Source organism: Peromyscus californicus, unplaced genomic scaffold (genome assembly GCF_007827085.1).
Source record: "Peromyscus californicus insignis strain IS unplaced genomic scaffold, ASM782708v3 Scaffold_3__1_contigs__length_106647218, whole genome shotgun sequence".
Taxonomy (NCBI): Eukaryota; Metazoa; Chordata; class Mammalia; order Rodentia; family Cricetidae; genus Peromyscus; species Peromyscus californicus.
Window position 1 is genome coordinate 20,513,243 of NW_026294551.1, and position 16,599 is coordinate 20,529,841.

A 16,599-nucleotide genomic window follows, 5' to 3' on the forward strand; every position below is an offset into this window, starting at 1 on the left:
CCACCACACACACCCCTCACCCTCCCACCTCCACTTCCAAGAAAGATTTGGAGCCCCAGGATAGGCACCAGACAGTGATGAGTGTGTCTGATCTCTCCCCACATCTTGGCCTGCTTGCTCCTTTCTTCCAGGGCGTACAGCTGCAGGGTAGGTACAGCAGGGTGCTTTCTCTGTGTCCTCTGGCTCCTCTCACCATGAGAACTTTTTGGTTTGACAAGTCCTTGCTTGGCATCACCAACGAGGCTGGCCTGTGGTGGAGCAAGAAGACAGGAAATGGTCCATCCCTGTCATCCCAGCCCACAAGTCAGCATGCAAGTTCCTGCTGAGGGGTGGCAGATGGATTTGAAGTGATAGGCTTCTGGGCCCACCGCTTCGGGCAGTGGGCACTCAGTTTGTGTACCTCGGGGCTGGGCTTCGTGCCAGCACCTGACCTCATCTACCTCTCTGGCCATCTGAGGAGTCCTGCTTCCCTGAAGAGGCCAGTCTGCTCCTTTCTCTTTCGGCAGAAGTGTGGGCAAAGGGTGAGGCATTCTTTTTGTTGTTTTGTTTTGGTTTTTAGTTTTTTTGAGACAGTGTGTCTCTTTGTAGTCCTGGAACTCTCTCTGTAGACCAGGATGGCCTTGAACTCACAGAGATCCACCTGCCCCTGCCTCCCGAGTGTGCTGGGATTAAAGGCATACACCCACCACCACCACCTCGCTTCCTTTTTTTCTTTCTTTCTTCCTTTTTTTTTTTTTTTTTTTTTTTTTTGTGGTGAGGCATTCTTTATTTTTCTGGAACCAGTTCTGTCTGTACAGTCTCCTCCATGGGGTTAAAAACCGATAGAATCCGTCGCAGCTCTGACTTGGCCCCACTGGCTTGGAGGAGCATCTCTGGGACAGAGGACCTTGACTGCCCTGGTCATAATCTGTACTCAGTGCCATTGCTTAGAGAGGGACAAGAATGTGGCCTGCCATATGATCCTGTCTGGGTGTTTGTTGGTGGGGCCCAGGAGGAGGCATCCAGGTTCCTTATCCCCAGTGTGGGAGGGAGATGAGCTTCATGATAACACCTGTCTGCCCAGCACCTCCTAGCACCCTCTACACTTTCTCTCCTTCCCTTTCCCAGGAGGGAGGATGGCTGCCCCCTCCCTCTGGGGTGACCAGAGAAACTGGGGCATGGGTGTGGGGTGGAGCCAGGCACCTTGGCGTCCTGTCTCCCTGCCTCAGGCTCTGTTTCTGAGCCCCTGGGAGGGCAGGCAGCCAGCCAGAGGAGGAGAGAAAGTGGGTCAGTGCTGGCGTGGGCAGGGGTCTGGGGAAAAGACCCTTGGTCCCCCTTCTCTGCTGAGGTGTCTTGACCGATTGGAACCTGTTCTCTCTTTCTCTGCCTTACTTCATCCTTCCAGATGTTGAAGGCTTAGGAATGGATGGTGAGAGGAGGCAGGGTCAACCCAGAGGGGAAGTAGGAGACGCCAAAGTGGGTGTCCACATTTTTCCTGCAGTTAGTTTTAAATGAGAAGATTCAGCTAGTACCTAACCATGGACCTAGCTCATGGTAGTTCCTGGGCCGTACGGATGGGTCCGAGCATGACCGGGCTCAAAGGAAGAAACTAGAGGTAGTAGGCAGAGTTGATGTTTCCGGGGCATCTCACAGCTCAGGGTCTCAGGGCCAGTCTTGGGCTTTTTGACTACACAGAGCAGGACTTCTCTCCCCCTTCAGTCAGGGCTCCATGCCAGTCTTCGGGCCGAAGAGATGAGAGCTGGAAGAGCTCAGAGAGGCAGCCCTGGGCTCTCCTCTCTGCCCCGGCTTTGGAGGATTTGGAGGCCTAGAGTGCAGCCTTAGAGGGACCGGGCAGAGGTACTGCTGCTGGGGAGGGTAGAGCTGGTTCTCTACCCCAAGCTGGCCTTGAGCTTGCTGGTGCTGGCTATGGATGTGTTTCATGGACCGCATACTTAGTGAGTACTCGGTGAGATTTGTGGGATAGGACTTGGGAGCTGGAGCTAGGAACGGGAACGCGAGCAGAAAGGGCTGGCCAGGTTGAGCTTAAATATATATATATGTATATGTATATATATGTGTGTGTGTGTATATGTATATATATGTGTGTGTGTGTATATGTATATATATGTGTGTGTGTGTATATATGTATGTATATATATATTTATTTATTTTGGAGCTGAGGATTGAACCCAGGGCCTTGTGCTTGCTAGGCAAGCGCTCTACCACTGAGCTAAATCCCCAACCCCATAAGAAAGGAATTTTTTGTTGTTGTTGTTGTTGTTGTTTTGTTTTGCTTTTTCGAGACAGGGTTTCTCTATGTAGCTTTGCACCTTTCCTGGAACTCACTCTGTAGTCCAGGCTGGCCTCGAACTCACAGAGATTCGCCTGCCTCTGCCTCCCGAGTGCTGGGACTAAAGGCGTGCACCACCACCGCCCAGCGAGGTTAAATATTAGGAAGACCTTGTTACATTGTCTTCATCTTGGAAGAAGAAAGATGCCTGTCTTCCCTCCCTCCCCCTGGACCTGTCCCCTCACACTTCCTTGGAGGATTTGGGGACTTGCATTAGAGATAGACATTTCTTCTCCCTAATGCATTGAAGTCATGATGCAGTCAGTCATGATGAAGTCAGCTGGCTGCTGTCCCTAAGCCCACACTTGGGAAAGAAGAGAATCCTCTTTACCAAGTTTGCTAGCTTAAACCTGGAGTCCCAGCTGGGTTTAAGGCTGAGTCAGGAGGAGTTTGAGGCTAGCCTCAGCTACAGAGGGAGACCCTGTCTCCAAATTAAAAACAGAAAGTAAAGAAAGGGAGTCCTCTTTGATCTTTTGACGTCAGGCTAATCTAGGGAGTGAAGGCCTTGCCCTCCAGTTGTCATGGCTGCTGCCCTCCCCTGAGCAGGACTCCCTTGCCTCTCTCCTGTGCCTGGGGCAGGTAGGGTGAGCCAGGACAGGGCTAGCCAGCCCTTCTGGTTGTTCCCAGCGTGGGTGGGTGGAGCCCCAGCTGGGAGGGGCTGCTGCCCCCCGGCTTTCTGGGCTCCCTTGTGTCTGCCGCCCTCAATGGTGGAGCTGGTCTTCTGGTCTTCTTGCGAGGACCCAGTTGGCCAGAATGCAGTTGGGGGAAGGGTGGTACACAGGTGATGTTGTCCAGCACCCAGCTCCTGGTTGCAGTTCTGCTGCCTTTTTCTTCTAGAATCTGCCTGGGCTGTAGCTTCAGACCCCTCCCAGTTTGGTTCCTGGTCCCTACCCCTAGCAGCATCTGCATCTCACCATGCCTGGGAAAGCTTGCCTCTACCACCCTCGTGTATGTGTCGTCCGTCCTACCTGAGGGAGGAGGCCCTTGCTCTCCTGGCAGAAGCTCGGGAGGACGGGCTGCTGTGAGCCACAGCCACTGTGTCCTTGCTTAGACAGCTTCTCCCAGGCTCCTGACAGGAGGGTGAGGTCATCCAGTCCGGAGAGAGGACAGGTGTCCCTGGCTCCGTGCCTGGAGTGGGGGGCAAGGAGGGGCCAGGAGGGGTCCAAAATAGCAACTGTGACGTCAGGAAAGGGGAGGAGGGTACAGACCCAGGAATAACCAGTCTATTAAAAGGCTCCAGTAAGGTCAGGGGGCCAAGTGGGATCTCTTTATCAGTAGGAGGCACAACCTGTGGAGAAGGGGCAGGTCCACAGCGGGGAGTGCTGGCAGGTGGCACCAACTTTGGTGGCACAGTGGCCCCGTGGCCCATGAAGGCCCAAAGAGCTGTGGCTGCTCCACCAGGCCAGGATGCTAACAGTTTTATGACTACCCGGAAGGCCTCCAACCCCAAGGCTTCCTATGTGGGTACTGGAGATCCTTGTCCCTGGGCAGACTCCTGTATTCCTTTGCCTGTCAGGTATGGTGGTCAGAACCCCAGACCTCCATCCCTACCATGTGAGCAGCTCTGTGACTGGGGTGACTTTTGTCTTGCTGTACCTCAGTTTCCCCGTGTTGGCCTCTTTCCGGGAGGTCATGGTTAGCGTAAAGGCAATGGTATTTGTGATGCCCTCAGCATAGCACTCACTGGGTATACTGCCAGGAAAACATTGATTGAGCTGAGAATGGGCAGGTGCTGTCCAGCCCCCTGCTTGGGCTGGGCAAAGCCTGCCCAGAAAGTCTCTCTGCTCCCTGGAAAGAAGCCGACTGCCAGAGGTGGCACTCTAGAATGGGAGAAAGCTGCCACCCTACTGCTATTTAGGGTCTCCCTGATAGTAAGAGTGTAGGGAGGCATCCTCTCGGCTCTGTGGGAAGGGAGAAGTCAAACAGACTCCACAGGCTGTTGGGAGGAGGTGTGAGGTTAGGCCAGGTGGTTGGATGTCTGTCACCCCTCCCTAGGCTTTTTGATTCCTTTCCTCGCTCTGCACTAAAGGGGGAAGGTAGTAGGTCCAGGCTGGCTTCTTGGTGACCAGTGCATTGTTTGCCCACAGCAGTAGCCAGAGCTGATCCCAGATGCTGAGTCCCCTGCCTGCACTCTCCTCCGGTCCAGCCACTGGCCACCCAGGTCTGTGGCCTTGGCCCTGAGTGCAGGCCTTCCCAGTCCCCCCTCCCCCTTGACTGGCGCTTCCTCCTGGGGTGGAACGCGCCTCCCCCTCACCCCCCCATGGGGCCTCCGCCAGGCCTGGGCTCCTGGCAGCCAGCCGGCGGCGGCTCCCTGAGCATGCTCCACCTATTTATAGACAGGGCCCTCCCCCAACTGCTATTTCAGTCTCTTGCCAGCTGCCGGCGGCTCATTCGGGGAGGAGGAGCAGGGAGCCAGGCCCAGAGCTGTCACCGGTGGCGCTGGGAGGGAACACGGAGAGCCTGCCTGCCCACTGAGCTCCCCTTCCTGTCCCCTGAGCACCCAGCCATAGCCCAACTCCTGGAACCTCTGGACAGGCCTTGGTCCATGCTCCTGTAGTAGAGAGCAGGCCTACAGCCTCATTAGCCTCCCTGCCTCTGCTGCCTCCAGAGCGCCCAGGCCGGATGAGGCGCCTCCTTGCCTTGTGGGCCCCAGCGGCAGTGGCCTGAGGGAGTCCTTGAGCAGCCTGCTGGCCCCGCTGACCACCTTCCCCTCACCGGCTTCCGCCTCGGGCGGCCCCTCCCTGGCATGCTGCTGGTGCCCAAGGCACAGGGGCTCGTGGAGATGCTGCAAACCATCTATGAGACCGAGTCCTGTTTCTCAGCAGATGGCATGTCAGGCCGGGAACCATCCTTGGAAATCCTGCCACGGACTCCTTTGCACAGCATCCCTGTGGCAGGTAAGTGGCTCTGTGTCCCCACCTGCCCTCAGCTCTTGGGCATCCTTCTACGTGGATTGAGCATCTGCTGTGAGTCTTGCCCCATTGGGGTCTTGCTTCAGCCTTTCTTGAGAGTTTTGTTGAACGTCCGTGGATTGGAAGAGCCGTGCTTCTAGGGCGATCTCCCTTCCCTCCTCCTCCAGGGCTGCCCTTTCACCTTGCCTCCTAGCCAGCCTCTGCTGTCTCCGTCCAGTGCCTCTGCCTTCAGCAGGATCAGCTCAGCGGCTAGGGGCTGGGGCTTCCTAGAGGATTCTGGCCTAGTTGGCACCATGGTCAGAGGGGAGGAAGTGGGTCAGTGACCTGTCTCCAGGCTGCTTGCTCCCCACAATTGAGCAGAAGAAGATGCTGTACCTGGGGTACCTACAGGAATAAGAAATGCCCTAGCTTTTGTGGTTTGGTTTGACCTGGGCAGGATACAGTGACTTTGGCAAGTTTTTGGTCAGGACATTTCTGAGAATGGCCACTTAGGGAGGAGGTTCACTGGGATAGGGTTGAGCAGAGACTAGCTGCCTGGGATGTTGAAGAATTTTGGCTGCCTTAGTTCCCAGCTTCCTCCTATCTCTTCCACTTCCTGAGGATAGAAAAGTGTTACTTTGACTCCGGTGGGCTTGAAGACACCCTAACCTAAGCTTGAGGAGTCCTAGCTCTGCCACCTTCTCTGGGGGAACTTTTTTGATCCTTGCTGGGGCGTGGAGTCCTCCCCACTACCCCAGAGCTGGCCACTCCTTCTCTCACTCCCAGGAACCTGTTGGCAGCATCAGGCCCTTTTGGTACAGCCTCCCCACCAGGCTGGCACCACAAGATGCTTCCTCCAGGGAGGGGCCTGCTGGACCCATGCCCGCTTGGCCCCTCCTGGCAGTGGCTGGCTTGGTACTTATGTGAGAGAGAGAGAGAATATATGTGTCTGTGTGCTAGAGTCCTTGACTCTGAATATGTGGGTGTGGATCTGAAGGGTCCAATTAGAAGGTGGGAGCTGTATGCCTCTCTGGGTACCTGTGATTTGGCGCTCGGCTGTCCAGGCATAAGGTTGCAGTAGGATAGGAGGGAGGTGTCAGGAGAATGTTTTGGGAAGGTTCGGAAACTCCTTGGAACATGATTTGATGTCTGCTTGGACATGGATAATGATGTCCACTTAGTGTCCTCTTATAGGGCATAGTCGTGGAGACCAGCCCTGCAGTGTGCCCACCAGGCTTCTGGGATGGAGCCCAAAAGGCTGGTTCTTGCCCAGGGCTAATTGAGCTACATACAGCCCCTGTCCTCAGCCCCCAAACCTTGGCCTGTGGGTATTAAGGTGGGCTCTTGGGAGGTGAAGGGAAGTCTGCAGAGCATCGTCTAGGGTGGCTCCTAGCTGTCCACCCGTTTTGCACTGAGCCTCCAGTTGGCCCCAGGTTCCCTCTTATTTACTCCTCCTCTTTGAATTAGACCCCCGAAATCCTGAAAGTTTAGGACCATGTTCTTCTAGCCCTGCATGTACCCCAGCCAATCCCTGTCTCCAGATCTCCAACCTGGCCTTCTGCGCCGTGGCGCAGTCCCTGCTGGCAGGAGGGAGGTGTGAGTCACTGGAGCAGCTCCGGGAGAGGGCTAAGAATGTTGCCCCTGAGCAGCTCTGCTGCTGCTGTGTCTGTGACGCTGCTGGGGACAGATATAGGCCTGGAGCTTGGCTGCCTTTTTTTTTTTTGGACTCTGGAATGTAAATAGACGTTTCAAATAGAAACACTTTAACCTTTGGGTTAAGAAAAAAAAAAAATCCACCCTAGATAAACATGGCCATGAGGGCCCAGAGGCCTGGTGTTTCCCTTCTGTCCCCTTTCCCTTCAGACACTCTCTCCTTCTTCCAATTTCTGGAGCAGCCTCTAGACAAGACACAAAATCCCGAGGCTGAAAAAGCCAGTTTCCAGGGGTGCTGTTTTGGATGGTGTTGCTGGTCTCCCCAGTCCAAGGGATTGGAGAAGAGACCCTTCCAAGATGCTGCCTCTCTGTCCCTTGCAGCAGCACGTCCTGGGAATTCTTATTGGGGGGCAGCTTTTGCTCCCCGTGCTGTGTGGTTGGCTGCCAACACCCAGCACCTAGCACAGTGGGTGGTACCTAGATGAATGAGTGTTGCATGAGGGGGCGGAGGCCCAGCCTTCTGGCAGGATGCCTGGGCACTATTCTGGGGCTTGACCTGGTGGCTGAAGAGAGGCAGCTACGGTGGGCACTGAAGGGTAAGGGAGCTCAAGAGGGACACATGCACCCCGCTCTTCTTGCTTAAGGAAGGGACAAGGGGACAGTTTCTGCTTCCACTGCTGGTGACTAGTGGCCTCTCTTGACAGATGGGTGTCTCTGTCTAGTCACCCTGTCCCTGCCCAGCGCACAGTGGGCATTTCCACTTGGCCCTAGCTTGAGGATCCTGGGATCTTCAACTACTCTGTGGGATTCCCAATGACCCAGAGCTGGGCTCTGATTTCCCTGTCCATTTCTGGTTGAGCTGAGTCCTGGACACTGTGAGAAGCAGTGGCAGAGGAGGCTTCTCTACCCACTGAGGGAGGTATGGATCTGGCGTGTGCCAGGAAGGAATGCTCTGGATGTTGGGAAGTCCCATGGGAAACCGGGGCTTTCCCTGGGCTGTTCTTATTTAGGCTCTTGAGGCCATTCCGAGCATGGCTGTGTGTCAGGAATGTGTAGGTGTGGGGATGCCAGGAAGGTAGGAAGGGCAGGACTTGAATGGAACTAATATTGTAATACACGAGGTGACAAGGATGCCTGGGACTTTCCTCACTGGTCTCTTTTAGGAAGGACGTTAATAACCCACATTCCATAATTGAGAAGGATCAGAGGAGTCAAAGAACTTACCCAGAATCACAGAATAAGTAGGAGCTAAGATTTGAACTCAGGTACTGTCTGTGTGGGGCCACTGTAAATCCACCCAAAAGCTTTTACTCACATTTCTCTAAAAAACGGTCCTTTGTCTGGGTGGGTGTGTCCTTGTACCCGATGTCTGTAGCTTAGCATCCAGAGCATGGGCTAGATTGAACTCCAGTCTGTCCCTTCAGTGGGTGCCCATCTGCAGTCTAGAACCTGAACAACCTTATGTGGTAGGCCTGCCTGTGTGTGCTCCTAGGGAGTAGGGCCCATTCTGGCCCCACTCTTGGGGTGTCTAAGGGTAGTCTTTTTTTTTTTTTTTTTTTTCTGTAAATACTTGGAACCGCTTAGCCAATTATCTCTCTCCCTGCAGGCGCTTTGGCGCCAAGGAAGAAGAGGGTTCCGGAACAGAGTAAAACACCCACCGTACAGACAGCCTCTCCTGCCCCCGTGCTCTCCTGCCTCATCATGTTTTTGAGACCCTCAGCTGTCCCTTCCCCTCTGCACAGCTGCCAGACAGGAAATCAGATTAACCGCGTCCACACACAGCTGTAACAGCTGTCAGAGTGTCTGTCCACAGGCAGGACAGGGAAGTTGTGAGACCGTGGTTCTCTGGCTTTGAATTGCAACAGAATTGCCAAGGGGCTGTGTTCAGACGCAGGTTCTGAGTCTGTAGCGGGGGCTCAGGAGGCAATATTTAAACTCTTCCTCTGGTGGTTCTGATGAGGAGGAGTGAGCTAGAGTCTGGGTTTGGGTTCTCTAGAGTCTGAGTTCTCTCTCCTGTGTCGCGGAAGGCCCTGGTGGGAGGAGGGCCGATGCAGAGGGCGGGTGGCTGTTACCCTAGACAGGCAAATACAATTCCCAGCAGCCTGGCAGTCTGGAGAGAGGATGTTTTGAGATGCCAGGAGCAGGTGTCCAAACTTGAGCAGGGTTGGGGGATTATGGCAAGCCGCCAGGTGGACAGGGTGCCTTGCTGGACACTCATGCCTGGGTTGCGCATGGAGAATGGAGGCAGGCCTGCCCTGGGGCCCCTGCCTCCTCCACTCCCTCCAGGTAGGAGCCAACAGTCCCAGCAACAGCTGCAGGCTTTGTGTGGTTACTGTGTCTTTTAATTGCCCGAAGCTTCTGTGCCCAGGTATTTTGGGGGATGGTGGGGAGGTGAGAATCCTCTTTTCTAGATAGCCTCCTAAAATCAGCGTGGACTCCAGGGATACCTTGTGTCCTCCACCTGGATTCCGCATCCCTATCAGGTCTTCCAGAGTCTCAGCATGCCTCCAGTGTTCCCTCCACTTGTCCTCTCTCTTCAACCTCTGGGCTCCGGCGACCTTCATCTAGGTTGCTGGCTCCTTAGGGCTCCTCGTTGCACCTCTCACTGAATTTGGCAGCAGCCTCCAGGCTCTCCCCTTTTTGCTTTGTAGGGAGCGGGGCAGAGAGAGCCAGGAGAGTCTAGATTAAGCACTGGCTCCTCTGCCTCCTTTTCAGGTGACCTTGGACAAGCCTGTTCCCTCTGTGGCCTCACTTTCCTCTTCCTGCAGCCGGGGGCGTTGAGTTGCCGAGCTCCTGGGCCTTTTCCTTACTGACATTCTGAGGGTCTCTGAGGTCAGTTTCATGTTGCTTCTGCCTTGCTGGAGGAAGGGCTGAGGGTCTCCCAGCACCTTGCCCCAGGAGGATAGAGAAATAGCCTTGGGGAGAGGTGTTACCCATAGTGGGGCACCGTGAAGTTAAGGATGGGAGGATTTCAGACTCCTTAGCGTGGGGGTGGGTGGGTTTGAAAGCAGGGACCAGAGCTTGTGTTCATTATTCCAGGTGATGTTTGGGGGGGATTGTTGGGATCCCACTGCTGAGACCTGAGCTGCAAAAAGCAGGCAGTGAAGCCAGGGAAATGGCCTTGAAGTGCTGGAGTTGAGAGGATGCATCTCCCAGAACCTCGTCTTTTTCGTGGCACCTAGCTGCTGGCCATGCTGCAGGTCATAGGAAGGGCTCTGATGGGACAGGACCACAGAGTGACCTTCAGACAACGTGGATGAGAACTAGGGTTCTCCCGTGGCCGGAGGCTGAGCCTAGCATTCATAGAGCCTAAGTGAGCTGTGAAGTTGCCCTTACATAATTCTTAGCCATTTGTGTGCTTTACTTTTTGTTTAAAAATCAAAACAAAACACCAAACACATTTTAATTTACTTATTTTTGTGTATAATTGTTTTGCCTGCTTTGTATGTCTGTGTGCCATGTGCATGCCTGGTGCCTGAGGAGACCAGAAGAGGGCCTTGGATCTCCCAGGACAGGAATTACAGATGGTTGCGAACCACTGTGTGAGCACCAGGAATTGAACCTGGGTCCTCTAGAAAAGCAGCCAGTGAGTGATCCTAACCAATGAGTGATCTCTCCAGTCCTCCTCCTCTGTGTGTGTGTGTGTGTGTGTGTGTGTGTGTGTGTGTGTGTGTGTGTGTGTGAGAGAGAGAGAGAGACACACACACACACACACACACACACACACACACACACACACACCACAGACAGAGATAGCGAGAATGTCTATGTAGTCCAGGCTGACCTTGAACTTACCTTGTTGCTCAGGGATTCTCCTGCCTCAACCTTCTGCCATCATATTTGACTGTTTTTTTTTTTTTTAAATCATTTTATTTCTTAGACAGGGTCTGATTATGTAGTTCTGTTTGACCTTGTCTACTGTGTAGACAAGGCTGGTTTTGAGCTCACAGAGATGTTTTCGATTTTTTTTTTTTCTGGAGCTGAGGACCGAACCCAGGGCCTTGTGCTTGCTAGGCAAGCGCTCTCCACTGAGCTAAATCCCCAACCCTGTTTTCGATTTTTAAAAATAATTTATTTAAATTTATTTTATGTGCATTGGTATGATGGTGTCAGATCCCCTGGAACTGGAGTTTCAGACAGTTGTGGGCTGCCATGTGGGTGCTGGGAATTGAACCTGGGTCCTCTGGAAGAGCAGCCAGTGCTATTAACCGCTGAGCCATCCCTCCGGTCCCTGTTTTTTGATCTTTTGAGACAGGGTCTGGCATTGTAGCTCAGGTTGACCCCACTCCCACCCTGAGTATTAGGATTAGGGGTGTGCCACCACACCTGGCTATCATGTGAACTTTCGAAACATTTATGATGATGATGATGATGATGCTCATTATTATTTTGGTGCTGGTGATCATACATAGAGCCTCATGTATTAGGCAAGCACTTTATCACTGTGGTACATTTTGAGCCCATAGAAACACTGAGTAGTAGTCTGTAGGCTTTGCTAGATTGCCAAAGCCAACACACACACACACACACACACACACACACACACACACACACACACACACACACACACCAGGAGCCATTAATAATAATAATAATAGCCTAGTTCTTCTGAGATCTTCCAAGGCCTGTGCCAAGCTCCGCAGCATTCTCTTGGGCTTGGCAACCTGGGAGGTAGGTGCTCTGCTGCCATTTTGCAGATGCTTGCATGAAGCATGGGGAGGCGCCTAGAGCCTTTGACGAACGAACGAGTGGAGCAGCCTTGAGTCTGGGCCGCCTCCTCCAAAGCCCTCGCTCTTAACCATTACATGATTGTGTTCGCTTGCATGGCTGGACGAGTTGTATAAATTGCTAGGTGAGAGTCATACCCGGCCTGTACATGTGGCAATGCTGTCTGAATTGTGGTAGAACCTGTTGAGCCTCAGCTGGCCTCTCTAGTCACGTAAGAGCACAGAAATAGATCATGAGAAACCGTCCCTAGTGGGGAGGGGTCATCGGCGTCATGGGCGAGTGTGAAGTGTGCTCCCTGCCTCCTTCCAAATTCTCTCAAGGCCAAGACAGGGACAGGAGCCTTTTTTCCATTCTTCAAGGGATAGACCAGGTAATTAGACATTTCAAGAAGCTGCCGGCTGTTGGCAAAGGAGGCTACCTGGATCCTGATGGGGTGCACCGTCTCCTTGGGTGGGCTTCCCGCCTGTGCTGTCTGAAATGATACCCCACACTGGAGCCAGGCTGAGCATACTTGTGCTTAGGAACATCCTGCCCATGCCAGAAGCCAGGCCACCTGGGTTTGGATCCCTTCTTCTCTTCTGCACGGCCATCTCTCTGTGAAGCTTGACTTCCCAAGTCTGTCACCAGGGGCTGAAAACAGATGGCCTCAAAGGACCCTTTCACCCTGTCCCCTCTAGGCAAAGTGACATCACAGAGTCAAGGATTGTCTGCATAGGCCTTGCTTCTTCAATCCTGAGTGCCATATAGCTTAATGCTCCCTTGTCTTAGATCCCCTCCATGCTAAGTGGCTCCTGGAGAAGGATCTTTCAGTGATAGACACTGAGCCTCTTGGGTCTTCTAGGTGGGTCTGAACCCTGGGGTGACCCAGGGTTCCCCCAGTGAGTAGAAAGCACCTTTCCCTGCTGGTCAGGGTTTGTTTCCCAGGAAGCTGACCTGTGATGTCTCCAAGGGAGGGTGGAGCACGGCTTGCTTGCAGAGTGTTCCAAGCAGGAGCAGGGCTTGTCCTGGGGTAGCTAGATCTGTTTGCTTTGAGCCCTAGTTCCCAAAGGTACTGTCCAAACCTGTTTCTTGTGGTCCAGAGCCCCTTATCCACCTACAGACCGTATCTCTTGGCCTGGGACTTGCTGTTTTAACTTGAAATTTCACGGTTTTGTTGTTATTAGTTGAGCTAGGGTTTTGCTCTGTAGCCCAGGCTGGACTAGAACTCACTGCAGTCTTCCTGCCTCAGCTTTCTGAATGCTGGCACGAGCCACCATGGCTGGCTGTGGTTATTATTTTGTTTTTGAGGCGGGATCTCACTGAGCTACTCAGTCTGGCTTTCACCTCACAATCCCTTGGCCTCAGTCTCCTGCGTATCTAGGATTACAGTGTGCAACCTCCAGTTCACCCCACGTTCTTAGGCTAAGGCCATGCTGGCAGTAGGCACAGAGTTGCCCCATTAGTCCCTCCTTCTGAGGGGCCTAGGCATCTTTTGTGCTATAGAACCTCCTGGGCTGATGGGATTCATGGACAGAAGAGGCCCCCTGGATGAGAAGGAAATATCAGTAGGTGTCAGCTCTGCCCAGTTCTACCCTTGAGCTTTGCTGTTCTGTGCCTTCTGAGCCAGAGCTTGGTATGGCTGGACACGGCCAGCACTGCCCACCCCACTGCTTGGGCTGGGGGCTTCTGCATGGAGGCAGCATGGGTCAGTTTGCTCCTAAGGCTGCCACTCCCTGGAGAGAGTCCGGGTTTGAGTTCTTAGGATAGGTGGCTAGTGCCTATCCCTGGAGCCCTGGCACCTCTTGCCACAGGAAGTTCCTGGCATTGACTCTGTTCTGTTCTATGGAGATCAGCATGAGGCCTGGGGTAGGGTGGAGTAGGTGAAATAAGGACCCGGGGTCTTGCTGTCCCCTGTGATCTTGGCCTTTCAGGGGCCTCTTTGCTCGCCTGAGCTCTCACACAGTCATCTTATTGAGTGGAGCATGCCCCTCTGCCCACCCTCTCCTTTTTCCCAAGGTTCTCCAACCTTCCTAGGTCCACCAGGAGGCAACCAAGAGCCTCTTCCTGTCCTGACACACCCACTTCCCCTTCCAAGTGCTTGGCTTGAGTGGCAGCTGCTGTCACCTGCTCTCGTCTTGCCAAGCTGGCAGAGGGCAGAGATCCTTAAGGGGATGCCAGGCCAGCCAGGCAGACTACATTTGGGGACCCCATTCTCTTTCTTCCCTGGCTTCCATCCTGAAAGGAGCCAGGTTGCCACCTGGCAGAGCCTGGTACCGTTGCATGCTGCCACAAATTAACATTCTCTCCTGATTCCTGCTTGCATGGGCGCAAAGCTGTGTGGTAGAGCCCTCTGCCACCTGCATACCAACGGGGCCGTGGTGCCCACTGCAGCACAGAGCCAGGCTTCTCAGCAGTGCTAGCAGTGGGAGGGTCCCCCTTAGGTGAACCCCTCAGCTTTCTGCCGGGCTCCTGCGAAGGAAGACAGCCCTGCCCACCACTGTTCCAACCTGGGTTATCTGTGGGAGCCAGGATCTTTAGACTCTTACTCTTTCCTGGGCCAATGGGCTAGCGTCTACCTCCAACAGCCCTGGCATTGCAAGGAGCAGTAGGTTGAAGCCGGTCCACTTCTTGGTAGAGTGATCAGTGTTAGGACCAAGACAGCTTTGGGTGGGAACTGATAGCCCTCCAGCCAGCTGAGGCTTTGCTGAATGCTGCAGGGGCTGGGTAGACTAGAGACTGGCCACCAGCTCCTTTGCTGCCCTCCTGCTTTTCACCCTGATGTAGAGCGGATCCTCACCAGAAAGGCCCTAGGAGTTCAGGCACCTTTCATCTGGGTGCTGGGGCAGGGCATGGAATAGTGGGAAAGTGAGAGGGTGCGTGCAGTGGGGGTTGGGGGGGGGTTGTGTGTGTCTGTGTGTGTGACTCCACCCTTATGGCCTCATCTGGCCACTCCTGCAGATGTGGCTCTGGCCTGGTGGCCACAGAGTCGTCAGTGTGGCTGACAGAGAAACCACAGAGGAATGTGCTCAGCTTATGTTGGGCGAAGAGGGGGTACTGAGGGACACCCTGCTCAGGCTCTCCCTCCCCGCCCCACCTCCCACTTCTAGTGGGTCTCCCAGGCATATTAGACATAAGGGTGGTATGGCTTGCTCCAGGCCTGGTGATGCCCTTCCGTACTGTGTACCCTGAGGACATATGTGGGGGGCTCTTTTTAGCCCTTCCCACCACATACCCTTCCCACTCTTGATGTAGGGTCAGGTGTAGGGGGTGTGGGAGTGTGAAGAGGCCTGAATACTGGCAGCCATCAGGATATCAGGGTTGTGTCTTCCCTCTGCCTGGGATGCAGTGGGCCACTTGGCTGGGGGAACATCTTCCTAGCCCCGTGTGGCCTCCCTGGGCTAGAGCGAGGAATGTAGGATTTTCCTTTGGAGAAGTGGAGAGGAGATGAGTTGCTGTTATCTTTCGACTTCCTTCTTCCGGGGCAGTGGTATCCTGCCTTCCCCTTCCTGTTAGCTGCAGGCGGCTTTGTGGGGTGTGGGTTGGGCTTGGGGGCTCCCTGCTGGTGTGGTGTTTGCCTGGTTGCCCTGGCAACCATTGGGCAGTGATGTGGAATGACATTCAGTGACCAGAGGACAGCGCACAGGGATCAGGAGGTCAAGACCCAACCTTCCCATGAGCCAGTTGGAACCTTTCCCATCCCGTGGCCCATTGTCCTGTGTACCTCAGAACCACCCAGTGGATCCCTCTAGCACTGTGCCCTTCCCAGGGGATCCTCCCCTGGTTGGAGACTGAGGTCCTCGCCACAGCTCCAGGCCCCGCCCCCCATCACTCTTCCTGTCTGATTCCCTTTCCTTTCCTGTCTCCTCCCTCCCACCTCCTCCCTGCACACTCCCATTCTCCCCCCAGCACAGCTGCTGTTTGGCTCACTCTATATATAGCGGCATTTTCAGGGTAATTACAATAAAACTGTTGAAAAGAGATAATCCAGCAGAGGAAGCCGGGCTGACTTGTCCCTGGCTGGGTGCAGCCCTTACACCCCCTTTTCCCTGAGGCCTTCTGTTCCCACCCTGCCCCCTCCATGCCTGCCCTCCCCCCCCACCTGCCTCACCTGCCCCAGCTGAGATGAGACTGAGAGCATGCTATCTGGAAGGTCTTCGCAGGCCCAATCTCTGCCTCAGTTTCTCTTCAGGTATAGGCTTAGGTGGGGAGCAGGACAAGGGCCAGTGAGTGAAAGTGTGGGATTTAGATTCATCTCGTGGTTCTTCAGCCACCTGGCTGTGTTGGGTCGAGTTACTCAAAGCTCTCTCTGCCTCGGTTTGCTTCTCTGTGAAAGGGGTAATAATAATAGAATCGAACTCCTGTATCACCGTGCAGTTGAAATGAGCCGTGTGTGTAAAATGCCTGGTATTAACTGTCAGTGACAGTATCGGGTGTTGAGCACTGGCACTCTCCAGCTGCTATTCATCACACTCACGTGTAGATATGTTTTTTCCTCGAACCCAAGGCCTTGTGCATGCCAGGCCAACCCTTCCTGCATCCCTGTTGCAAAGTTTCTTACTGAAGTTCGTGACTTCAGCCTCATTTAGAGAAAGCGGAAGGCAGTGTCCGTGGGTGGAGAGCTTTCTGTCATGCAGGGTCTAGTGGACCTGTCTGGCAGTCTCTTGGGCCCTGGAGCCAGGCTGTCAGGGCTGAGAGCAGGCTGGGACTGGACCCACTGACCACTTGTGTGTCTTGTGCCCACAGTGGAAGTGAAGCCGGTGCTGCCAGGAGCCATGCCCAGCTCCATGGGGGGTGGAGGTGGAGGTAGCCCCAGCCCCGTGGAGCTTCGGGGGGCTCTGGCAGGCCCCATGGACCCTGCGTTACGGGAGCAGCAACTGCAGCAAGAGCTCCTGGTGCTCAAGCAGCGGCAGCAGCTTCAGAAGCAGCTCTTGTTCGCCGAGTTTCAGAAGCAGCACGACCACCTGACGAGGCAGCATGAAGTCCAGCTGCAGAAGCACCTCAAGGTGAGCAGGCGGGGCT

General features: G+C 54.3%; 1 protein-coding gene across 8 annotated transcripts in view; it reads left to right on the forward strand.

Moving 5' to 3' along the window:
• Hdac5 (histone deacetylase 5) overlaps window positions 1-16,599 on the forward strand; it is a 37,830-nt gene that overhangs the window by 8,537 nt on the left and 12,694 nt on the right. Inside the window, exons 1-4 of one of the 8 annotated variants that reach the window (XM_052755701.1) lie at window positions 5,160-5,226; window positions 8,037-8,138; window positions 9,589-9,705; window positions 16,324-16,583. In XM_052755701.1, coding sequence (XP_052611661.1) covers window positions 16,353-16,583 — 231 coding nt within the window. In that variant the 5' untranslated portion in view covers window positions 5,160-5,226; window positions 8,037-8,138; window positions 9,589-9,705; window positions 16,324-16,352. Of the gene's footprint in view, window positions 1-4,937; window positions 5,227-8,036; window positions 8,139-9,588; window positions 9,706-16,323; window positions 16,584-16,599 lie in introns of those variants that run through there. The other 7 variants (XM_052755700.1, XM_052755703.1, XM_052755696.1 and 4 more) reach the window with 7 other exon arrangements.